Source organism: Rosa rugosa, chromosome 7, assembly GCF_958449725.1.
Source record: "Rosa rugosa chromosome 7, drRosRugo1.1, whole genome shotgun sequence".
Lineage (NCBI taxonomy): Eukaryota > Viridiplantae > Streptophyta > Magnoliopsida > Rosales > Rosaceae > Rosa > Rosa rugosa.
In genome coordinates, this window is record NC_084826.1 from 16,346,272 (window position 1) to 16,371,289 (window position 25,018).

The 25,018-nt window shown below is 37.0% G+C and overlaps 2 protein-coding genes across 2 annotated transcripts; one reads left to right on the forward strand and one right to left on the reverse strand.

Moving 5' to 3' along the window:
• Positions 1 to 16,813: 16,813 nt before the first annotated feature.
• LOC133722915 (uncharacterized) lies at positions 16,814 to 17,260 on the reverse strand. The gene has a single exon (XM_062149767.1). It carries the CDS (start codon positions 17,258 to 17,260, stop codon positions 16,814 to 16,816), a length of 447 nt encoding a protein of 148 aa, XP_062005751.1.
• A 2,977-nt stretch (positions 17,261 to 20,237) lies between these two features.
• On the forward strand, positions 20,238 to 24,649 carry LOC133722916 (uncharacterized). The gene is made up of 3 exons (XM_062149768.1): positions 20,238 to 20,363; positions 22,691 to 22,774; positions 22,874 to 24,649. The coding sequence occupies exons 1-3, from the start codon at positions 20,238 to 20,240 to the stop codon at positions 24,305 to 24,307; spliced, it is 1,644 nt and encodes a 547-aa protein (XP_062005752.1). The 3' UTR covers positions 24,308 to 24,649.
• Positions 24,650 to 25,018: the final 369 nt, after the last annotated feature.

Below are 25,018 nucleotides of genomic sequence, written 5' to 3' on the forward strand. Positions count from 1 at the left end.
GTGTTACTACTACTAAACTTTAAAGTTTAAACCCTAGAGAAATTCTTAGGTGGGCGTTTCCCCACCACGTGGCTTTAGGGCCACGCAATCAGAAGAGAGGAAATTTTTTCTCTTTTTCGAAACTGCCCCTGCTCCCTAAAGTGCAATACCCAAAACACCCCCCCTGCTGGGCAGTGATTGATCCGCCCCACCACCTGTCCGTGCGGCTGCCCCACGCAAGATTCTCTCTAAACCCTATTACGAATGTGAAGGTTCATTAAGACTTGGAACAAGTCTCTGGATTACAGTGTGGTCCTCAATCGTGTAATAAGAGGTTATGTGCTGCGACAATGACTTGGGTGAAATGAAGCTCTAAGGTATGATAAGTATGCTTAATATGACTATTTGGAATTTACATAAATGCTTTTTGAGGAAAGTTTTTTAGAAAATGATGATGGATGGCAAAGAGATCACTAAATAGATTTTAAACTTTTCTGAGTTTTCAAGCATTGTTATAATGTGTCAGTGAACCGTAACATATTACTAGTTAGAAGTTACGGGTTCAAATCTCACTATTATTAACGATTGATAGGATGAAAAAGAAAAAAAAAATTATATATATATATATAGAGCCCGGTTCTGAAGCGGACGTCCGCACTTCGCTAAAGTGCGGACGTCGATGCAGCAGGCGGCGGCGGCGGCGCGGGGCTAGCCGGAGGGAGGCCGGAGGCGTTCCAGACCTCTTCTGGGCGTCGTTCGAGGTCGGAGAAGGTCGGGCTTGCCGGTTTCTGGGCAGCCACCCTCACCTGCAGTTGCAGGTTCTGTGCAGCACAGCAGAACCGTCGCCGGCGACTCCACCGGACCGCAGACCCCTCCGCACGACCCCCAGCGTCCCTCCGGCAAGCCACGCCGCGCCGTCGCCGCTCGATTGAGGCCGGAGGAGCGACGTCCGCACTTTTTCTGGGTTGCGGACGTCCTCTTCAGAACATTTTCGTATATATATATATATATATATATATATATAAGCATTGCAATAACATATTAGACCGTCTAAATCCATAAAATTGCTTTTCAAACCCTGCATCGTTTTAGTTATGTCATATATATTCTCAGTTCTTTCAGAGACTCTACGTTATAGAAAAAAAAAAAATTAGAAAAAAAAAAGTTAAATAGTTTCTGACCTTAATGTGCCTGACATACTAATATGGGTAATGGGTCCTTGGAATCGGTTCTTGATTGGCTGTAAACCTAATTATTGAATCAAAAGAAAAGGTTGTTTTTCTTATTAAACTATCATCATGTGGGCCCTTCGGTGCCACCTCAATGCTAATTTAAAGCAAAACAGAAAAAATGTCTATGATTCTGTTCATCCTGAAGATTCACCCCTTATAAAGGAAAAATGCATATTTGCCAGTTGGGAAACTGAAAAGGAAAATTTGCTGTGTTCCACTAAAGAGCCTTTCTGAATTACAGGAAAGAATTCAATGGGAATTTACCAATTTGAGAGATTCTCAGTTATTTTTTGATATTTCAGAGACTTCTTTAAGCAATGAGAGAGGGAAGCCCAGGGCATAAAGGAACTCCACCCGTGAGTGGTGACAGTAGTGCAGATTGAGAGGTCATCTCATTAGCCGAGGGCCACTACCAAAGTGAAAAAAAGTGTCGCGAAGAAGTTCCTAGAGTAGTAATGAAAATGTATACACTACTTGAAGGATATGGTCTTTCTATTAGAGGAAGAAGCCAAAAGTACTTTTTCTCCGCGTATGCCACGTTACTTCTCGTCTGAGTTTTCTCCGTATATGCCACGTTAGCCCTCGTGTGGACTGAGGAGTACTATACCCTGCAACTCTCTGCATTCACCGCACCCAGCTTTATTTCTGTTTGCTCTTTTATATTTTCATGGGGTTTTTGCCGAAAAAAAATAAGAAAATATTAGTTTTCATGGGGAGTTCTACATTCAACCTCACTATGCGGTTGGATCGGCCACATTTGGAACACGTGTTATTAGAACTAGCTCACAAGAAAGAAACTTTACACGTTTTTTTTTTTTATAGGTTATCTATGGTACTTAGATGTATATCATATATTAGTTTTACAGCTAATGAAATTAAAAATTACAATTTAATTGAACTAAATTTATAACTTTGACAACTAAGTTACCACATTCGTTCTACACTTTTATATATAATTAAATCAAATTACCACATCGACAACAATTTGTACATAAACATGTAAAAATGTCGTAGGTAAAGTAATTACCTCTAATAGAACTAAAATTACTCAAAAAATGACTCTCTTTACTACAATTTGTTGTCATAGTAAATGTGGGCATCACCTACGTGTAGATACCTTAGAATTTTTCCTTTTTTCTTTCTCACTTTTGCCCTTGCCTATGTTTCTGTTTCTTCTTCGTTGTGTCTTCTGTAAAACTGAACAACTTGTTCTTTCCTGTATGAATGTGGTATTTGAAGATTGGCAAATCTCGAAGCTATGATGGCATTTGGCGTTCTTGTCAAAACAAAATTATATATAAAAGAAAATATTCCTTACATTCGATTCTAATTTATCACTTATTGCTTTCTGTTACTTGGGATTTTGATTTGGAGGTTGGAAGAATAACATTCATGGTGTATTTGAAATGGGCAGGGGAAGACAAGGGGGAGATGCTTTTAGGGCACCCAAATGAATGAAAATATGACTTGTTTTGGAGGGTAAAAGAGGAAATGAAAACTTTGGCTGAATAAAATCCTTTCAATAATGGATGGAAAAAAAGTCGAAAACTGCATCAGAAACACATTGACACACTTACGTGTAGAAAGTAGAAGTCAGTGTGGCTGACCCAATCGCTTAGTGAGGTTGCATAGCACTTCCCCTTTCGTTCCTCCTTTCCCTCCTCACGATTTCTCTAATATTGTTCCCCGAATCTAGTCTATGATTCAAGTTTCGATCGGTCTTATCTCCTCTTCCAATGTCACTCTGCGGATCGAGCTTCAAAGCGTAAACGTTGGTACTCTCGATCAGTATGAACTATAATAATCCATCGTGGACGTCAGTTGGTAAGGTACTGCAAAACGTCATATTCCAGTTACAATGTGCATGCACTAGCTAAGAGGAGCAAGTGGGAAATGGATTCTCTAGTTGTCTTGCAATTGTTTGTCTTGTAAGTTTTTTTTTTTTTTAGGAGGAAAAAAAATTACAACTTAAAGCCCCTACTACAATCCGAACTAAACTGATCAAAATTAAAAGCAGATAAAGCTGAGAACGGCAACTTTTTAGACCAAGTGATAGGAGTAGATGATCTGTGACCCATATTTGTAACAGTGTTTGACTGTTTGTCTTGTAAGTTATAATAGGAAATGTTATTAATTTTGCACTATTAATGATTTCTTGCCAAGCCTGGTATGAATATAATTTGCTCTAAAACTTGAAGTTGATGTCCAAAGTTTAGGTTTCTGAACCTCACTCTCGAGGAATGGAGTTTCTCCTTTAAGAATAAAAAGTACTAAAAGGCTAGGGAATCCTAATAATTGAATTGGTTAAATAAAATTAAAAGAGTAACAAACAAAGGAAGAGTTCTGGTACAAAATTGTAATGATTGCTACAAGAGCAATGGTTCCAGTTACATTTAGATTTAGATTTATGGAATTTAAACACATGTGATCCTATCCAGTGGCGGATCTAGGATTTAAAAATAGGGTGGGCTACATATTTAGATGTCTTCTTATGGGCGAAGTCCAAATTTTTTTTTTTGGTACAACTTTGTACAAATCACAAATGTAAGAAATATCATGTCATATTGTCATCAACAGACGCCGGGAGACGAAAGTATCTGGAAGAGAACAAGCAGTTGTTGACTGGCTCTAGAAACTAGAGTGAGAAACCTGAGTGAAGAAGAAAACGAGGGCTCAATCGATGATGAGTGATGGAGAGAAGACTAGAGACCGATTCCTAATTATTTTCGGGTGGGCTTCAACATTAAGACGTCAGCATTTTGATGACACTATATATAGAAGTTTTTTTTCCTCCAAAAATTTCGGGCGGGTTTGAGCCCATCCCATGTACTATGTAGATCCGCTGGTGATCCCATCAGCTTTGATCGGTTTTTTAAGAGTAACATATTTACTAGATCGAAATTTGATTTCATCAAACCAGAGAATACCTACATATCAATCTCCAGCTTACCTAGGTAGTTCTCACATGACAAATAATCTCTTCAATTAGAAACATATGCTGGCCTAATTCAAGCATAAATTTCAGATAGGAAATGAAAGAATAAGTCTGTTAAAAAATCGTTAATACTAATCCCAAAATGACCATAATCACGGCATCCAAGGAGGTTCGAGTTCATGAGTCAACAGATCGAGTGAAATCTTGGAACATACCAGAGAAGCCAAGGCAAGAGATGTTAGTCCCTAAGAGCTTTTCATCCCTTTATTAAGCATATATTTAGCTTGAACTTACCATAATGTCTGTTAGTTTTTCTATTAATTACTCTCTCCCTTCCTTGGTTCGCACCAATATGTTTTCTTGTTGTGCAACCTAGTTAACTCATTAAGAAATACAATGATGCAGATTAAAGCAATTAGTTGGCAAGCGTGACCATAAGTAGGAGAGACATTGGAGAAAATAAAAACTTAAGGGAGCATCCAAACCAGAGTATAATTTATTTAGGGCAGAAGAAAATGGTTAAAGTAGTGAGAGACTGAAATGATAGGCTTATATGTATAATACACGGCTTAGATCAAAAAAGAAAATTAAAAACAGATGAGTTTAACGATAGACTCGTAAATCTAACAGCATTCACAGTTTCACACTAGTAGATCAGGATCTATGTCCGCACCAAGGTTTTAAATTTCTCCGAAACTGTCGAAATTTCCGTCGAAATTTCCGTAATTTTGAAGTACCGAAACGAAATTCATATGCTATATCATTTTCGTAAGAAGTTTCCCGAAATTTTCCGTACATTTCCACGAAATTCTTAATTTCCGAAATATCTACACACAATATATATTTAAAAATTCACACCGAAATTTTGTCCGAAATTTCTCTAAAATTTCTGTTAAATTTTTATGTCACCTACAATGAATTTTTACTTCATACTTTTATAGAGAAAATATGAAATTTTGATTTTTTTTTTTTTTTTTTTTTTTTTTGCAATCAAGTTGAATACAATAAAAAAACCTTTTTGTTTTTATCTGCTACAAAGTTGAATGCTCCAACCATAACATGATTTCCTTTTTGCTTCGTCTTAAATATTGTATGCTTCATACACTGTAACATCATATTAGGTAATTCCACAATATCCGATATATGGATTGCATGTGGAAAGGGAACAACACGTACACATACAATAACCATGTGATGAAGTACGAAAATCATTTCCAAAATTCATGTACTTAGGAGCAGTATTGTATGATACTAAATGAAAGCAGTTCAACCAGCTACATCGAACCACATCATAGTAGCTTTTATATTCCTTTTGTTGTACTTGTTCATTTTCATTCACGGGGTTTTAGTTTTACGTGCCCCGCCCCACCCCCTTGTAATTTTCTAATTATTAAAAAAAGTAAATCATATTTACATTATCAATATACAACACATTATCAATACACAGATAAAAACACTAGTTTAGCAACCTACTACAGTACTAGTTAATTACTCGTCCATATAAAATATCATAATTCTATTATAAATGTATAATTTTAGAGATGTTATATTGTAAATAGGTTTATTATAGGTTAGTTTAGTCTATGTAAAAGTTTCATTCAAAAATATCATTTTATAAATGCAATTAATTTGATTTCTTTATTTTTAACCGAAATTTCCACCGAAATCGAAACTTTCTCCGAAATTTCCTTAAATTTGAAGTACCGAAATTGAAACCGAAACCGAAATTTGAAACCTTGGTCCGCACACACTTATGCATGCATGTGTTATTATGCATGCATGTGTTATAGTGAATGTTGGGTGATGCATGTGACACGAGTGTATTTGAGACCTTGGGAATTCAATGGGTAATCAAATCATCACTATAAGGAAAATGCGATGCTACTTACTAACTGACCTGATGCTCAGACAAACCCACGATTCCTTTACTGGATTCTGACTTTTCTCTTGCAATTGGAAGATATGTATTGGCTGGCTTTGTACGTGGATGGATATATATTGGTTATCATATACTAATTTAACATGCAGTTAATACTTTGTGAAATGATCAGATACCAAAAGCATCATTTCTGATTGATCAGAACTACATGAGAGTTCCTATAATTCATATGGAAACTGAAACAATGACAGTTCGACTACCGCGCCACCTAGGGCAAACCCACAAAAGATAATAGAAGAGTTTCTTCAATGATTAGATTAGACGGGTGTCTGTCTCCCTTGTACTCTCCCTCAATAATATTGTATCGACTGCAGCAATCTTAAGATCTTTATATATCTAGTTCGTCCAAATTAATTAAATTTCAAATGGTTTCTCCTCATCGCGCAGCAACTCAAATTCAATTTTAAGCTTAAAATTTTGAGGGACAAAATTAGTAAGAGTATCCAGTAATAATTTTAAAATGAGAATTTCATTAAAATTTTCACATTCAAAGTTAGTTGAATGTTTTTTTATTTTTAATTATTATTATTATTAATTTTTTTTTTGCAACATACAACTCATCCAACTATTAATTTGACAGTTCTCATTTCAACAGTTTCCATTAGAAACTCGTATTTAATAATATTAATTGCTCTCTCTCTCTGAGAAAACCCTAAGGAAGCTTCAAGACCTTGAGAATCTTCTTGTCCGGCGGCGGCCTTGGCCTGGCCTAGGCTGGCCTTTGGCTTCGCCAAAGCTGCATGGCTTTGCTGCCGGACGGGATTTAAATGATCCGGAACTTTGAGGGGGAGTTGGCTCAAGGTTTGACTGATGATGTTGACGGCGAGTACCAGATGACGGCTTGGACGCGGTGAGCGTCTGTACATGGCAGGTCATCGACGATGGCGGGGCTGGACGGTGGATCTGCACCAGATCAGGGTCGTGGCTTCGGCACTGCGTTTTGGACCGTGGAGGCGCGACTTGCAACAAGGTGGCGGCGAGGGACATGGAGTCGCGGTTTGTTGCTGGGTTTGCAGCTGTGGGATGCTGCGTTGCGGGGTGAGGCGGTGGGATGCAGCGGTGGAATCCGGCGTCGAGGTTTGAGGTGGTGGGGATCCGGCGAAGCTGCTTCGGTGGTGTGTGCAGCCTGGGAGGCTGAGGTGAACTTTGGGCTTGGGTCACGTCCTCTTGTTGGGCCTTGTGGATCAATCCTCTTTGGGCTGCCTTTGGACTTCTATGGTGGGCTAGGGTTTTGCTCTCAGCCCATCCCTATGTTTTTAGTTTGTCTATTTACAATAAAGTTCCTTGTATTAGGAACACTCTATGTACTTTTAGCGTCTTTGGAGTAGTACCGAAAGAGGATATCCGCTACCTCTACGTATTTAAATGTCTAATGAGTAGGACTATATGTACGTACCACTTGTGGGTACTACCACTAGCTTCTTGTCTGTCTATGAATGACAGCGGAAGGGTATGTAACGGCCTATTCTGTCTTGTGATGAATATATTATCTCGCCCTCGTGGCTTTACTCAAAAAAAAAAAAAACTGTTTCCATTAGAACTTCACTCTTGAAAGTCAACTGGACTAATTTCTTTTTATTTACTATTAAATCTCGACAATACGATGATTTTTTTTTCTGGAAATATTAATGAGGGTGTTTAATTGATCGAGATCTATATTATGATTTATGAATAGCGACAATACATGCAATTGTAATAAGGTGGGGAAAATGCTCATACACCCAAATTTCACCAATATACTTCCTATACACCCCACTAACTTATTTTTATTCCCTTTCACACAAACTTTTTCTCTTTTTCTTCTCACCTACCCATCTTATCTACCTTTATACCATTAGTACCCTTCCTCCTTCTCTCTCTCTCCGATCATTGCATGTTTACTATTAATATAAACAATTTTTTTTTTAACTTTAGATGAAACGTGGTGTGCCCATCTTGAATTATTTGTTTAGACTATAATTGCAGTTAAAATTCATCCTCTATTCGAAGGAAAACAGTTAAGTTTTCACTATTCATAATTTCGATCATCGACAGATTAGAATTAATTGTTATTTGCAAAAATACAAGTAAAGAGTTAGCTGAAGAAAAAGAAAAGCTGAGAAAGTTAAAAGACTACAGGTCAAGGCTTAAAAGAGAAACTCCCGATTATTGGGATATTATCTACATAGTTCAGAAAAGAATTTACAAAGTTGAAAAATCAATCGGAGATCTTGAATATATTCTCCGAGAGGAACAAAAACCTCTTGATTATTTGAGCATTGGTTAGATCCGCAAATCACTGGTATCAAAGCTTGCAAAGAGCTCAAAAGGGGAATCCCCAATGGGGACAATGTCTGAATTGATATTAGAGAAGTTGAATTCTCTATTAAAATGTTCTGATGAGAAACATCAGAACCTGATACAAGAAGTATCTAGATGTCAAGATCATCTAGAAAAAGTACAAGATATAATCGCCCAATTAGAAAAATTGGAGCACAAAATCAATGAACAGCGAGAAATGCTGGATTCCATGAAAAATATATTGAAGGATAAGAAAAAGTCTCCAGTAAAATCAAAGAAAGCTAATGGATTCAAACCATTAGAAAAACCTGAGAAGAATCCTACGCCAAACATGATTTTTCCAGAACCTTCTACTAGTCTGACTAGTATCAGGTATGAAAAACCAAAGCACTTGGTAGCAAGGGATGTCAAGATGATGAGCATCTCTGGAAAAAAGAAAGGAGTACAACTCCTAAATGCTAAAGAATTCGAATACAATGAAATTGAACAAGAGGTGAAAAACTCCGCGATTCCAAAGTAAGATTTTAAACAAATCTACAAAAGGGGAAAATTTGAATTAATGGATAGCCATCACTTCAAATTATTGGAATTTACAACCCCCTCTACAACGGGAGAAACAGATCTCTTGATGATCACTCCTCAAGAAGTTGCCAGAGCAAAGGCAAAACATTATCAATTTATGCATATTGGAGCAATCCAAGTAGGCATAAAACTTTTTGCCCGAGAAGGTATAAACTGTTCAGTTCTATGTGTCTTACAAGACAATAGACTAACATATTTTCAAGCTAGTCTGTTGGGAACACTTGAAGCATCTCTATGCAATCAAGTGACATATTTCAACTGTTTCCCAAATTTCTCAACCAGCTTGAAAAATGCAGCTCACTGTCCAAGACTGAGAGCCAAGACAGATGACATATAAATGAAAAAAGATATGCAAGAACTTGCAATAGTATACAGAATATACTATAAACTGATGAGTACCACAGTAGAACCTAAGACAAGGATATCAAATATCTCAGGTCTTACTACTGGATTCCTCACCAGTTAGAAAAACCATTCACAACAGATTCACAAGGTTACTTGGAATGAAGTAACTTTTCCCATTGAATGGAAATTATCTGGTCCGAAGAAACCACCAGAAAGCGCCAAAGCGGCAATATATGAAAGCAAAAAGACTGGAGATATCAGTCTAAAATTCGACGATCACAGAAAAAGTGACATGTGTCCTGAAAATGTCAGGATAAACAAAAATCTTCTTAGAAGAAGCTACAACACTAGAGAAGCTAGTGTTAGTGGTACCAAATTCTCTGTTGAAGAACCAACAGATCCAATAACTGAAGAAGAATTGGAAGCTGATCTAAATAGACCAATAAATATGCTTAGAGCAGAAAAACTCTATGAACTCTATGATGAAGCAGATTCTTGTGAAAATACTGAACGATTAGAACAACTAATCGAAGAAATGAAAAATTTCAAAACAGGAAAGGTGAGAAAAATCATTCCCTATCAAGATATAGAAATGGAAGACGGAGAAAGCTCCAATTCTAAAACCTTCATCATCCGAGAAAAGGGAAAACTGAAACTCTCTGTGCAGAAAGCCCCTACAGGCAGAAAAGAAGAAAGAAATTCTCAAAGATTTGTCCCAGAGGAAAATATGCCTAGAGTACCAATTACAAATTATGGTATATGGCTAAATCTAGACAAAGCTCTAGACAAGAGAAAAACTCTTGACCAATGGGTAGATAGCCTCATGATGGCCTCTGCGCTCACCCTTAGAAAATTTGAAGCACCAGATCTGCAAGTGTACTATGAAACTACTCTCATCGGAGTAGCCAAAAAGTACTATCTATCTTTTAAAGAGACTGCCAGAGGAAGAAACTGGCTAGAAGAAAACAAAAATTCAAAATCTCCGTATGATTTTGCAGTACTCCTATATGAACAATTCTGTGGAGATCTTTCAAATTTGAGTCAAAAGGCTAAAGAAACGGTCAAATCAAATATCTATGCTCTCAAAATCTGTGACATGAGATATTTTGAAGAATACTTGAATGAATTTCAAGAATACTACTGTACGATAGGTGAACTAGAAAATACTAATCTAGTAAACCTGTTACACAGAAAACTCCATGAACCATGGAGAACAGCTGTGAGAGAAAGCACAGCTGAAAAACCAATTGAAAGATTTTCAGTTGGAGGAATTGCCGACAGAATTAGGCAATTACTAAAAGAGCAATGCAAAGCAAATCTTAAACCCAAAATGGCCAAGAAACAACTCAAAGAAGTTGAAAACTTCTGTTACGGAATACTGGATATGACAACGAACTGGGAATGTCATGAATCCAAGTTCCATAAGAAGAGAAAAGAAAAATATTACTCGAAACGGTTCAGAAAGAGTAATAAGAAAAATGATTGGAAATTTAAGAAAAGTTCCAACTTCAAGAAACAACAGGAAGAAGATCCAAAAAAGAAATTCTTCAAGAAAAAGAAGAATCATCAAACCAACCATCAGAATAAACAACCAGGCAAGAAAGCTTGCAGATGCTGCTTATGCAAAGCTGAAGGGCACTATGCCAATGAATGCCCAGAAAAGGGTAAAAGATCTACTAAAGCTCTATTTGAAGAATATGAGCCCATAGTAGAAACAACAAATATGAAGGGCTACGAAATAGCCTATTATAATGACGAAGAAGATGACAGGTCAGTATACTCTGCCTGGTCTGAAGAAGAAGAATCATCTGATTCTGAAATAGATTCTGAAATAGAATATTTAGAATCTAGACAGATGAATGTTCTAAAAGTCAAAAACTGGGAAGAAAGTATGACAGAAGCAATAACGTCTTCTTATCAGGTAAACCCTGGTACATTCGTTTGTGACTACTGCTTATGTCATGAAAAGAATGGACTTCCTATGTTTTGTGAAGAATCAAAAAAGACTTATCACAAAGAATGCTTCATAGCTGAAGCAAGAATAAAAACCAAGAACGGCCTTATCAGCCAATTGGTAGAACAAGAATGTGAAGAATATTTATCTGAACAAAAACAGAAAAAAATAGAAACTCTGTTCCAAGAAATTGTAGAACCCTCTTCCTCAAAAATAAAGGAAGAAAAAATCGATGAAGAAAAGATCGATGAAAATATAGAACTGGTTGAACCACCAGAAAATATTCCAGAAGAATGTAAACCATTCACACCACAAGAATTAGCTCAAGAAGAGCTACAACAATTGAAGATCGTCTCTACTAGTAGGTATAGCAACTACATAGAGATTGGATTAAAATTCCCTGATCACAAGAAATATCATCTACATGCATTTGTAGATAATGGATCGGGATTCACAGTTGCAAAGAGATTTGCAATTCCAGAGGAACTCTGGAAAGAAGATAAGAAAAGAATAGCTACTGGTGTCCGATTCGATGGAAGCCACTTAACTATGAACAAAGTAGCTAGAGATGTTCACATCACCATCGGTGGAGGAACATTTATCATCAATACCCTTTGGCAATCAGAAGGCCAAGGCTCACATTTCTTGTTGGGAAATGATTTCATTCTCCAACAGAGATTCATTCAAGATGAAGAAGCTATAAGCTTCAGAAAAGGAGACAGGGTGTTCTGGGTAGATAGACTTACTCAAGTGAAAAGTGTAGTAGGTCCACACTTTACTACTTAATATCAGAGATCACACCGAAATAGTGGTGATCCTAAGCCCTACAAGCCCAAATTTGAACCTGTGCTACAAATAAAACAAGAAGAAGAATTACTTGTTGATGAATCTTCTTCTTCTGAAGAAGGAGGAACTAGTGAAGACGAAGAAGCTAGTTTCATCCATGAGCATAACCTCAAGCACTTTCAGAATAAGCTTGAGTCCCAGAAAATTCCGACTCTTGATAAAATTAAGAAAATGCTCGAACAAAACATAGATGTCGACCCTAAGAAATTTTGGGAAAAGGACCCAGTGGTCTGCAAATTAAGATTACATGATATGAATGTTATCTGTCATGTCGAAGCAATTCCTCAGTACAAAGAGGAAGATCAAAAGGAATTCAGAAAAGACATTGAAGATCTCATGAACAAGAGATTAATTCAACCATCCACTAGCTCTCATCATGCTCCAGCATTTTACGTAAGAAATCATGCAGAAAATATCAGAGGAAAAGCTAGAATGGTAATTGACTACAGAGATGTCAATAAGAAGACCATTAAAGACGGTTATCAAATCGCTCAAGTAAGAGTACTGATCAACCAACTCAGAGGAGCTAAAGTCTTTTCAAAATTCGATGCAAAGTCGGGTTTTTGGCAAGTCAAGATGCATCCAGATAGTGTTCCTCTCACTACATTTGGAACACCACAAGGTCATTACAAATGGTTGGTAATGCCCTTTGGCCTAAAACAAGCCCCTTCAATCTTCCAGAGAAAGATGGATGACATCTTCAAACATGTTGCTGAATTCTGCGTCGTCTACATTGATGACATTCTTGTCTTATCCAAAAACAGAGAAGAACACATGAAACACCTCTATGAGGTTGTAAAGCTAATAGTTCAGCATGGAATCATCTTAGGAGAAAAGAAAATCTTCTTTATCCTAGATGAAGTTGATTTCCTTGGAATAAACATCAAGAATGGAGTGATAAAACTTCAACCCTACATCCTTGAAAAAATCTGGAAATTCCCAATCAAGATTCCTGATGCTAAGAGTCTAGAAAGATTCTTAGGAGTCATTAATTATGGGAGAGATTTCATTCCCAAAATCTCAGGACTAACAGCAATGTTATCTCCTAAAACAAGTTCCAAAAGAAAATGAAACTTCACAGAAGATGATGAAAAGATTCTAAAGCAGATAAAAGCTCTCTGCAAAAATCTCCCTCCTCTCCAACAACCAGAGGAAAATGATGAAATCATTCTCCAAACAGATGCTAGTGATAATTACTGGTCCGGTGTTATTCTGGCAAAAACGCCTCAAACTAACATTGAAAAGATCTGTAAATTTTGTAGTGGCAAGTTCAGCCATGCAGAACAAAATTATCCTACAGGAGAAAAAGAAATTTTGGCTGTCAAGAAAACAATTTTAAATTCTCCAGCTTTTCATGGAAAACCCTTTACTGTACGCACCGATTGTGCTAGGGTAAAGAATTTTAAAAATTTTAAACTTGATAAAGCTGCTGATAGAGGAAGATTAGCAAACTGGCAATTATTTCTTAACCAATATGATTATAATGTTGAATTAATTGCAGGAAACAAGAACTATCTTCCAGACGCATTAACCAGAGAAATGGCAATGTTCAGCCGAAAAGATGACGACGAAGGTCGCAATCCCAGAAACAGAAGAAATGGGAAAGAACCTGAGAATGCTGAAGAATCAAAAGAAAAAATCCTCAAAAGATTCTTGCTAAGTCCAAAAGGACTAGCCACAACTGATCAATCTCAGGGTAAATGATTGGCTAGCCAGTCTCAAACGACAGACGGTAAAGGCTCATCAAGATCGTTGAAGGCTGTTGCTTTGCCAAAAAGCAAATCAACTCCAACTGGAGTTATAAATGTTTTTAATTATGAATTGAAAACATTTGCTGATCCTGTGTTTAGAACTGGCAAAAGGCTAGCATACCACCAAAAGGCAATTTTAGATAACCTCTTATATGCCTTTCAAGAAAGAAACAGCGGAATCATGTTCCCAGCCTTGTTTGCATTAGCTGAAGAACTCCATGAAAATGTCAGACCACAGTTTGAAGAAGTTTATGAAAATACACAGCAGAGTGCTGTCCAGAATGAGAAAATCCAGTATCTTGAAGATCCTGAGAGTGCTAGAATTCCTGTTATAGCACTAAAAGAATCCAAATGGTTCGACTTTTATAATCTTATTGGAAGTAAGAATTCTGACTCATGTCTGCCTCCAACCCTTTTCACTGTCCCTAGACCTTATGTTGGAAGATATGTGGTCAATGTTCAGAGTGAACATCCTCAAGAACATAGTCAACACAGTCAAGAATGTCAGAAAAAATGACTGCATCCTCAGATTAAAGTTTAGATCTACTCCACCAGAGTAGATTCAGAAGAACAATGGGGCGGTTGATTATATTTCTCCATATCATTATGTGAGAATCATTCAAGGGAAGTATCACCCTGCATGTGTTGGATACAATGGCCAACCAAATTCCAACATTCCCTGGATGAAAGCCATGTCACTAGAAAATATCAAAAAGATCATCGAAGAAGATACAGAAAATACATTCCTGGCAGCAGGAGAGAAAATTATTGTTACTGCATACGACCATCCTGAGGTTATTAGCAGTGACATTTTCCTATCTCTTAAGAGAAAAGAGATAGACTCCACGTTAGCCTGCTTTCAATGGATCGAGAAGATTGAAAATGACAACCACTACAAGATGTATGAAGATACTGACGTGGAAGAAAATGGAATTAAAGCCAGGATGGAAAACAACTCTTTTGTCCTAGGCCACAACTCTGAAACAGATGAAAACATGTGAAGCAGTAGGTGTAAAAAGCACCGAAAGCAGCTTTGGCCTTTTCCTTAAAGATGCCTTTGCTTTTCAAAAAGAAGAAGGTGAAAAACATTTCACCTAAAAGAATATGCTTTTCGTCGTCCGACCTCAATCATCCTGAGCACTCACAAGAGCAGAAAATAATGGAACTGTCCTGTACATTTATGTGTTTTGAATTCTAGTTTGAATTCCGCTCCCTATAAAAGGAGCCTTAAGTTTAGTTTGTAAGGCATCAGAAAATTGAGTAGAAGAGTCTTCTCTCAAGAAGTAAGAAAGCCATAGTAGCAGTGTGTCTAGTGTGAAGTAGTGTGCTTCCTTTACAAGTAAGTATCTGTAATCATTCTTATGGATAGCTAAACAGCTTCTTAGCTGTTTACCTGAGAATGAGGCTCTGAATTCTTAGCTTGTAATTATGTTTGAATAAATAATTTCAGATTGCTCATCCACTTCGTCAATATTTCGTTAATTATGTTATTATTTTATGTTTACGTTAAGCCTTAATCCTATACTGTCTTTAAGTTTAAATTTTCAGTTTCTTAGGAAGATTAATTTGCCTCAGCTTAAGATAGAAACAAGCAGCAGTGATTCCGCCTGTTAAAGTAACTGTTAGGTGAAAAACTTGGGCATGTTGAAGACTAGTTTTGTTTTTCTCAAAAGTTTGAACAGGTTTTTCTAAGAAAATGTAGATTTTGAACCCAAAAGTCAACATATGATATAATAGGCACTACCTAAATAGGACTACCCTTAGAAGTCTTTTCCTAAGAGAATAGTGTAATACAAACTTGTTGGTGCAAGTGAGCACAATACATGTGATTTCTGAGTATACGGGAATTAACCCTAACAATAATTGATGAAGAAGAAAGGAAGGCTGAAGAAGAATTGCAGGCAATTCTTTGTTGAGCGTGACTAATATATTTTGTTTTTTATACATACAGTAATCAAGGTGCCGTTGGGAAAGAGGAATTGGGTCATTCCATGACCTTGAACCAAGTTGGATGGTCATGCCATCGTTGTCACAGAGGAATAGGTATGCAACATCTCTAAGAATAATTGTCTTTGGCGAAGTATAGTGTTCATAGTCATACTATCAGTGAGACATTGTAATTCTTCAGAGTCCATTCCTATAAATAAATGCTCGAATTAAAATAAAATCAAGAGATTGGATAAAAACTAAAATTTTATTCATTAATAAAGGCAACGAACTATATCAAGAGTTCCCCAACAAGATCTAATCCAAAAATAACTATCAATGCAAACAAAGGTAGTCACTCAACTTATTTCGGTAACTCCAAAATATACACGACTAGGTAAGAAAGAAGAGATGTTGGTGGAGCGAGGCTTGCTTAAGTACCATATCTCAACTCTAGCCTAGACATCATATCCACTTTGGATAAGACTATTTGAAGAAGAGTTAATACAAATGGTAATCCTTGGAAAAATAAAAAGACTTGAAGCAAATTCAACAGCATCTATATCCATGTCCTCATTGCTGGATTTGAAGTCTTCAACCTTTAGGCTCGACATCTTGATCTTCATGTTCATTGAGATGAGCTTCCCTTACAATTGTATATGCCTTGTAGGCTGCAGCTACATTCTCAGGTGCTTTGCAAACTTTGGCTCAATGAGTAGATGCTCCACATCAGAAACATACTTCATTATGAGTTGGAGGATTCTCCCTTGATTAAGGCGCATTTGTGTGAGAACTACCACTCTTAGGGCTGACGACGATGATGCATTATAGCCGCCGGCGGCTCCACCATGGCTGGCCGCTCCTCTCTTCAAACGATGGCCTTAATGGTCGCGTGTCCGCTGATTGTTTTGGTGGTTAACTTCTTGAGCAGAGTGATTGTATGGTGTCTAGGTTGATTATCCTTAACTTAAGGGTTTCGCTCACGACGACCTCTTCTAGCTCCCTATTATATTTCACCTCTGGAATAGGTTTAGTTCCAATGGGTCACCAATCATAATTCTTCACAAGGATGTTGTCATGCTTTATAGGAATAGACATGGTTGTGATCAGCTCATGAAACTTTATAATCTGTCTTGAAGTTACATCAATCCGACAGCTCTTAGAAACCATCAATGCAGAGACGGGGATGGTAGAGAGGGTCTTCTCAATCAATTGAGCTTCTGTGATAGTCGTTCCACATAATTGCATTAGAGAGTTGATGTGGAAAGCTTCTGAATTGTACTCCATAACAGTCTTCTTATCAGAAAAGCGGAGATTGTGCCTTTGCACTTCTAAATCCTGAAGGAGGAAGTCACGAATGTTTCCAAAACGTTCTTGAAGCGCTACCCATAGGTTTCTAACATTATCCTCATTCATGTACTCAAGTTGAGGTGATTCGTTCATATGGTGCATAATCAAAATGAGCGCCTTGGTGTTGTTTGTTACAGTCATAGCTTAAACATTTTGCGCGACCACATCAAGGTTAGGCACTCAGATTTATTTTAAGATCCCTTGGGCAGTGAGATGATTCTGGGACATCCCAAACTCACTTATATCTAACACCCGTTGAGTTCAGTGGAGCAAAATCAAGCTTGTTCAAGTTTGACATCCTGAAAAAATAAATCAAGAAAATGTTAGTTTCGGAGCTCAAAAACTTCCATGAAAAACAAAATAAATTTTTGAGCATAATTCTCTGCCAAGAAATTGATTTTCAATAATTTGTAGGATTAGACCGAAACAATGATGTTTTAATGATCGATTAAATTTTATCAACAAACTTTTGTTCGGAGTAGCATGAACACCTACAATTCGGCTCAAAATTCCACAATTTAATAAAATATAAACAAAGATAAAATATACATAGCATGCTCAAAATTTCATAATTATATAAAGCATAAAGATAATAAAATTTACAAAACATGCTTAAAAATTTGCAATTATATAAACGTAAACAATAATAGGCCAAATTTGCAAAATGTGAAATTTGTATAAAGCAGCAAAATTAAATAAAAGTAGAAATTTTTATTAAAAGCTTATTTGAATTTTTGTTCCCTACCACTGAGGCTAACAAGGGTGCGTGCGTGTAGTGCTAGTGAGCAGGGCAGCCTGCAGGACTGTGTAGGAGGTGCGCTAGGGCAGATAGGCTGGAGGCGCACTAGGCACGAGGTGCGGTTGTGCAGAGCAACGTGTAGGCAAGAGGGCAAGGCGAGGCAGGGCTCATGCGCTGTGTACGAGGCATTAGGCGGGGCATCAGTGAGGTTAAGGCGTGCAAGTGTGCAGGCGTGGGCTGGGCACGGAGGCGTAGGCATGCAAAGGCTTGTGTGTAGGGAGGCAGAAGCGCAGGGGCGCGCTAGCGTGCTGCAGGCGGGCTGGGCTGGAAACGTGTAGGTAGAGAGGGTGCTAAGGGTAGGTGCTGGAGGCTAGCGAGGCTAAGCCTGCTAGGGGTTGGCAAGTCTATGTAGGGGTTATGCGCACAGGGGGGGTTTGTGCGTGCAAGGCTAGTAAGGCTAATGGGAAGGGGCTGGTGAGGCTAGCGGCAGAAGATTTTTTTCTTTTTCTTTTTGGGATTTTCTTCTGGGATTTTGTAAGTACAAGTTTTTGTACATGTTTGTGTTGGCAATCCCATACAAAGCAAAGTGAAGTATATCATATCGTTTCATCTTCTTCAGTTTGGAAAAAGTACCTCAAAACTGATCTCAAACATATCTTAGGTAAAGACATTTCATGTGTCTGCATATGCACTGGGATTGCAACCTGTGTTACAATCCTTGAGTCTGTCCGTTGTTTTAGGACATCATTCTTTGGAATGTATCTTTCTGTTATTTAAATATTGATTAGAAAAGATATTTTCCAGCTGGTTAATTCGTATTGATTAAGAGAATCAGTCTTAATTGATTTAGGATCGATTTAAACTAATTGACAATCTTTTCTTAAAAAATTATTTCCTAATAGGAGTCAATTAGGTTAGAAACATTTTTTGAACACGTGGGGTGTCAGTCCATTAATAGTAAAGTAGGAAACATTACAAATATGACTCACCCGGACCCCGGACAATGACAGAAAAGAGCCATGAATGAGTAATCTAAAGTAACCCTAGACTACACAAACATAATGTAACCATGAGATAAATCTCAAATGCTGCAGAACAAAATCCGACACTACTAAGATGACCTCCGATGACAATCAAGAGATCATCTCAATTTATTCATGCTCCCAAAACCCACCCTAGTTTAGGGCACTCTTGAGAGTGCTTTCCTTCAGTTCAGGCACTTTGCTAGAGGACGAAATCTCCACCGCAGCCAACAGTGGTGCAACTACGACCGGACCCTCTTCCATGCAGCCTTCCCCAGAAGGAGAAGGAAGATCAGTTGCCTTAAAGTTTCTCTTACGGCGGGATTTGACTTCCTCACCAGTCAGCTTCCTAGGCTTTAAACCAGTTGATTTGGGATTGTTCTTGCGACCTGGAGGCTGGCCAACCTTCGCCTTCTTGGCAGGAGAGACTAGGAGAATCCCATTAGTATTCTTTAGAGCTAGCTCCGGCTCAAAATCCAGAACCACCGATTCAGTGGGAGGGATTACAGTATCAGACCTCGGACGCTTTGAATATTGCACCAAAGCCACAGCTGCAGTTCTCTTCTTCCCAGTGATGGGAACATCAACATTATCATCGACCAGCACTGGCTGAGGTACAGTAACTGAAGCCGGGATCTTAGCCACATGTGTAGGTTAGAAACATTGATGGAGGTATCTTTTTGTTTGATCATAATATATATATATATATATATTTGTGCCCTAAAACATGAAAATTACATGTTCTGAAAGTCTAATTTAGTGTTGACTAATCTAATTCCATGTTTTATAGAAAATCTTGACAAAAGGAGAAAAAGTGAAATTCCAGGGAATTTTTCATGCACCACCACTTTTGGCGACATAAATATTTCGTGAAGCAATCCCGGAAAAATAGTAGTTTAAATGGAGCAATGAAGCTATGGACCATGAAGTACTAATGCAAAGGACTAAGTTTGATCACTCCTTTGGCCGGAAATTACAAAGAAAGTCAACGGAAATCGTTATGTAAAATAGTTGCTGCAAAGTAGAAAACTGCAGTTTCAGAATCAGCTTTTTGGGAATAATTTTGGAGAGCGGTTCTTGCATTCTTCCAACTGTACCTTTACAGAAGGGCCAACATTACTTAAAGATATCATGTTGTACTTCAACATGAGCCAAATAACTGGTCAGAATCATCAACGAGGCAGCAGGAAATCAAGTGCAAAATAGACTTTCCGACAAGGCAGAAACTGTCAGCTTTTCATGAAGCTTTTCGGGAGATCTTTTCAGACAACTTACTTGGAGTTTTTCTAGAAGATTATTAATCATTCTTGAAGATATGATGTCATAGATCGTGGATAAGTCAAGAACCATTCAGAATATGGGCAATATCAAGTCAATCCTTGTCCAAGAAATAAGCTTCAGAGAAAGAAAACGTATCTTAGTCAAAACAGGACAGTTTGGCCTAGAACCTTCTTTGGCCGGATTTCTTGTGCATTTTTGGAAGGTCTATGATGTTGCAATTATCAAGGAGAGTCCTAGAAGAATCTTACAAGATTAATCCATCCTATTATCCTCTGGATAATAGGCATTCCTACGCACATTCTCTCCTTTGGTTGTCGCATTGATTTTGGTGACCCAAAACCACCCTAACACTCTTCATCTTCATGTTTCCCATGCACAATAAAGAAAGCTAGCTGCTCCTCTCTTCTCCTAAGTCATCCTTTTCTACTCTACACTCTCATAGCTCATCATTACTTCCCTCTTTTTACTCCGTCTCTTCGATATCTTTTTCCCTTATTTTTGGGATATATTACCACTCTCATACTCCACGTCCATGTTTCTTACAATACTTGAGCTGCTCCCTTTTGCTTCCATTCATCATTTTACTCCTCTCTCTTCTCTATATAAGCATCCCTTCATTACACTCTTAAACCATCACCCATACACCCCATTACATTTTCTTTCTCTCTATCTCCACCACAAAACCTCCATCTCCACCTCCTAAAATCCAAAGCCATACCATCCATACTACTCTATCTCTTCCATCACCACCACCATTTCATATCCTCTACCTCTATTAACACCACCACTACTACATCATTTCTTCACTCTATTTTCTATCATCATATTCCCCATGTACTCCACATATTCACACAATACATAATACAAGCTTCACTATCTTTTATCATCTAATATTCAAGAGAAAGAAGAAGAGGGAATCACCACCACCACCAAGACATGAGCTTGGGGACCATCTAACACACCACTAAGCCAACTCTATCCATTTTACTCTAGATTATATTTTGGTGTTTAATTTGATTATGAAGTTTGTATATGTAATTATGAGTGAGCAGTACTTTGTTGGGGCTAGGGTTGAAAGCCCTAACCAATCTTGTATGGATTGATGTTATAATATTATGTGATGTAATTTTCTTTAATATGCCTACATGCTAGTTCAAAAGTTGAATGCATATGCTTAGACTTTACCACTTTGAGTATGTGTGTTTTCTATGTCATGATATAATATTTAGAGCTTGGTAACATATGATGTTAAAGCATGAAAGCACATAGGTGTGCATGTAGGGGTTGTGAATTACAATTACTTAGAGATAAGATTGGTTGGTTTGCATGATTTCTTCATCTCCAAACTTTATGCACTAAATATCTAACCGGATTGAAATGCATAACTTAAGTGGTTAAGTACTACACCCGAGAGGGATGCAAGGAGAGGAATTGGTTAATTAATTTAGCATCATTCATATTGAAATGCATCAATACTTGCAGGGGAGGTTAGTGGTAGACAATCTAAATCCTAACTTTCATCCATTTGATCACTAATTTAGTTTACATTTGAGCATCTAGTTGTTTTCAATTCAAAACTATCTTCAAAAACCAAAATCAAATCACTACTCCATCTTTCACATACTCACCATGAGCCTAGATTTCCTTGTGAATTTAGGTTTGTGGTTGTACATTTGCATATTTTAGCTCTCCTTAGATTCACACCCTAGCTAGTGAAAGGAATCCAATCCTCTTGGGTTTGACACCTTTCTTAAATCCCTATACTATTACGTGTACCCCTTATACTTGAGCGTGACTATTTGGCTAACACTTTTTCCTCCATATAATTCTGAAAATATGGTCTAGGTTTTCAGAGCTTTTGCGTGAGATTATTGTACATCTCATATCAGTGCAAAAAGTGTTCTTGCTTAGCAAGAGAGTTTCTGACATCAGGGCCCGCCTTGCCCATGGGCATTTTTGGCGACAGCCCAGGGCCCAGGATATTGGGGGGCACCAGATTTCAGCAATAAGATTTAATATAATATATATATATATAAATAATTATATATGTATAGAGTGTAACGTGTAAAAAAAAAAAAAAAAGGTTCAGATTTCCAGACGCATAATCGCGTCTTTACTTCTCCTCCTTCTTCTTCTTCTTCCAACGCGCAACGGCAGGAAGAAAATTGATTATCCAAGCGTCTCTTGCTCTCTCCCAAGTCCCAAACCTTGAAACCCTGCAAATTTTTTCTTTAAATTGGTTTCAATGGTTACTCAATTCTTCAATTCATTCTCATCCATCACCCAATCTTTCTCCTCTCTATGTTTATGTTATTCTACGGTGATCGTACGAATTTTTCAGCTTTCCATCGATGTAGGTTGAGGTACAAATCAAAATAGGTATTGGGTGTTCTTCAATTTTGATATCTAATTTTGATTTGTATTGGGTGTTCTTCAATTTTGATATCTAATTTTGATTTGTATTGGGTGTTCTTCGATTTTGATTTCGAACAATCTGGACATTCATTGGTTTTCAATTTTCAATATTAGGTGCAATTGGAAGTTGCAGTTGCAAGTCAATCTCGATCAGAAGAGAAAGAACAAGAAGGAAAAAAGCAAATTCCAGATTTTCAGGTATTGTTCTAATGTTCTATGCTCCCGTGTTTATCAATTATCATTCAAAGTGATTTCTAACAACCTGCTCATTCATCAATTTTCAATTTTCAATATTAGGTGCAATTAGAAGTTGGATTTGCAAGTCAGTCTCGATCAGAAAAGAAAAAACAAGAAGGAAAAAAGCTGATTCCAGATTTCCAGGTTTTATTGTTCTATGCTAAAGTGTTTATCATTCAAAGTTTAGTGTCTTGGCTTGCTTGTTTGAGTTTTTTCTTGCTAGTTTCAATAATGTTTCCTAGGAAACAACTCTCAGGTTCTCAAAAAAGAAAAAGAAAGAAAAAAGAAGAAGAAATTATTCAATCTCAACGGGGATCTTTAGAAAGATATTTTGTTAAAGAAACAAATGAATCTGTTGAAAATCATGTTGAGAATTTAGTAAATGAACCTGAACTACAAATTCATTCTGATGAGTTTGTAGAAAATCAGAATGAGGTGAATGAAGAACTTGGTGAAATAGGTGAAAATGAAAGTGACGAAATAGAAAATAATGAAAATCCTTGTCATGATGAAATTATTGCTAATGAACTTGAATGCTTGAAATCATCTGCTGATTTGAATATTTTTTATCCTAGAGTTTGGGATAGTCTAGATTCAAAAATGAGAGACTTGCTTGTAGAAAAAGAACCTATTACGGAATATGATATCAACTTTCCTAAGGATGAATTAAGTCGGCACTTTTCTTCTGAGTTTTATGTTCGAAAATTACCAAATGGTGAAACTTTTGCTAGAAAATGGTTGATTTACTCAAAAGAGCTAGATAAAGTTTTTTGTTTCTGTTGCAAATTATTTAAAACAGCTCGCTCGAGAAGTCAATTAGCAAGTGAAGGGATAAGAGATTGGAAACATCTTGGTACAACATTAAATTTACATGAAAACAGTTCTGAACACCTCATTAACTTGAGAACTTGGGTTGAGTTGCGAGTGAGATTGAATAAGAATCAAACAATTGATAAAGAGTTACAAGAGTTAATTAAGAAAGATACTGAACATTGGAAAGAGGTTATGGTCAGAATAGTTGCTGTTGTGAAATGTCTTGCAAAGAATAATTTGGCCTTTCGTGGAACAAATGAAAAAATTTATGAAGATTCTAATGGAAACTTTTTAGGCTTACTTGAAATGATTGCTGAGTTTGATCCTATAATGAAACAACATTTTCGGCTTATTCAAGATAAAGAAATTCATTATCATTATCTTAGCCATAAAATTCAAAATGAGTTGATTAGTATGTTGGCCTTAAATGTCAAGAGTGCAATCATTAAAAAAATCAAAGAGGCAAAATATTTTTCGGTAATCCTTGATTGCACTCTTGATGCAAGTCACAAAGAACAGATGACTTTAATTATAAGATGCGTAGATGTGTTGAGTTCTCCTATAAAAATAGAAGAGTTCTTTTTAGAATTTCTAAATGTGGAAGATACATCTGGTTTAGGGCTTTTTAATGAATTACAAGCAGCTTTGAAATCTCTTGATTTAGATATTGATTGTGTGTGAGGACAAGGCTATGATAATGGTTCTAATATGAAAGGAAAACACCAAGGTGTTCAAAAAAGATTGCTTGATATAAATCCTAGAGCCTTTTATATGCCGTGTGGTTGTCATTCTCTTAATTTAGTATTGTGTGACATGGCCAACTCTTGTCATAAAGCAAAATCTTTTTTTGGAAGATGTCAAACAATTTATACGGTGTTCTCTAATTCTACAAAGCGATGGAGTGTTTTACTTGAATATATAGATGACTTGACTTTGAAATCTTTGTCAACTACACGCTGGGAAAGTCATATTGAAAGTGTCAAAGCTATAAAAACTCAAGCTGCCCAGATAAAAGAAGCCTTAAAAAAACTTGCAGAAATTAGTGATGATGGAAAAGTGTGTAGGGATGATGAATCTTTGGGGTAAGGCTATGGTATGTTAACATTTCTCATACATCAACTATTTTTACCACTTTGAGAACTCATTTTACCACTTTAAGGACTCATGTGATAACTAAGAAAATTTACCACTTTAAGGACTCATGTTACTACTTTGAGGACTAATATTACTATTTTGAGGACTCATTTTACCACTTTAAGACACTTGTATGCATGTCATACGTTAACACATTGTAGAATTTCCCGAATCTTTGATATCTGGTGAACTTTCAAGCTTTGATTTTATTTTAAGTTTGGTTATTTGGCATGACATTTTGTATAAAATTAACTTGGT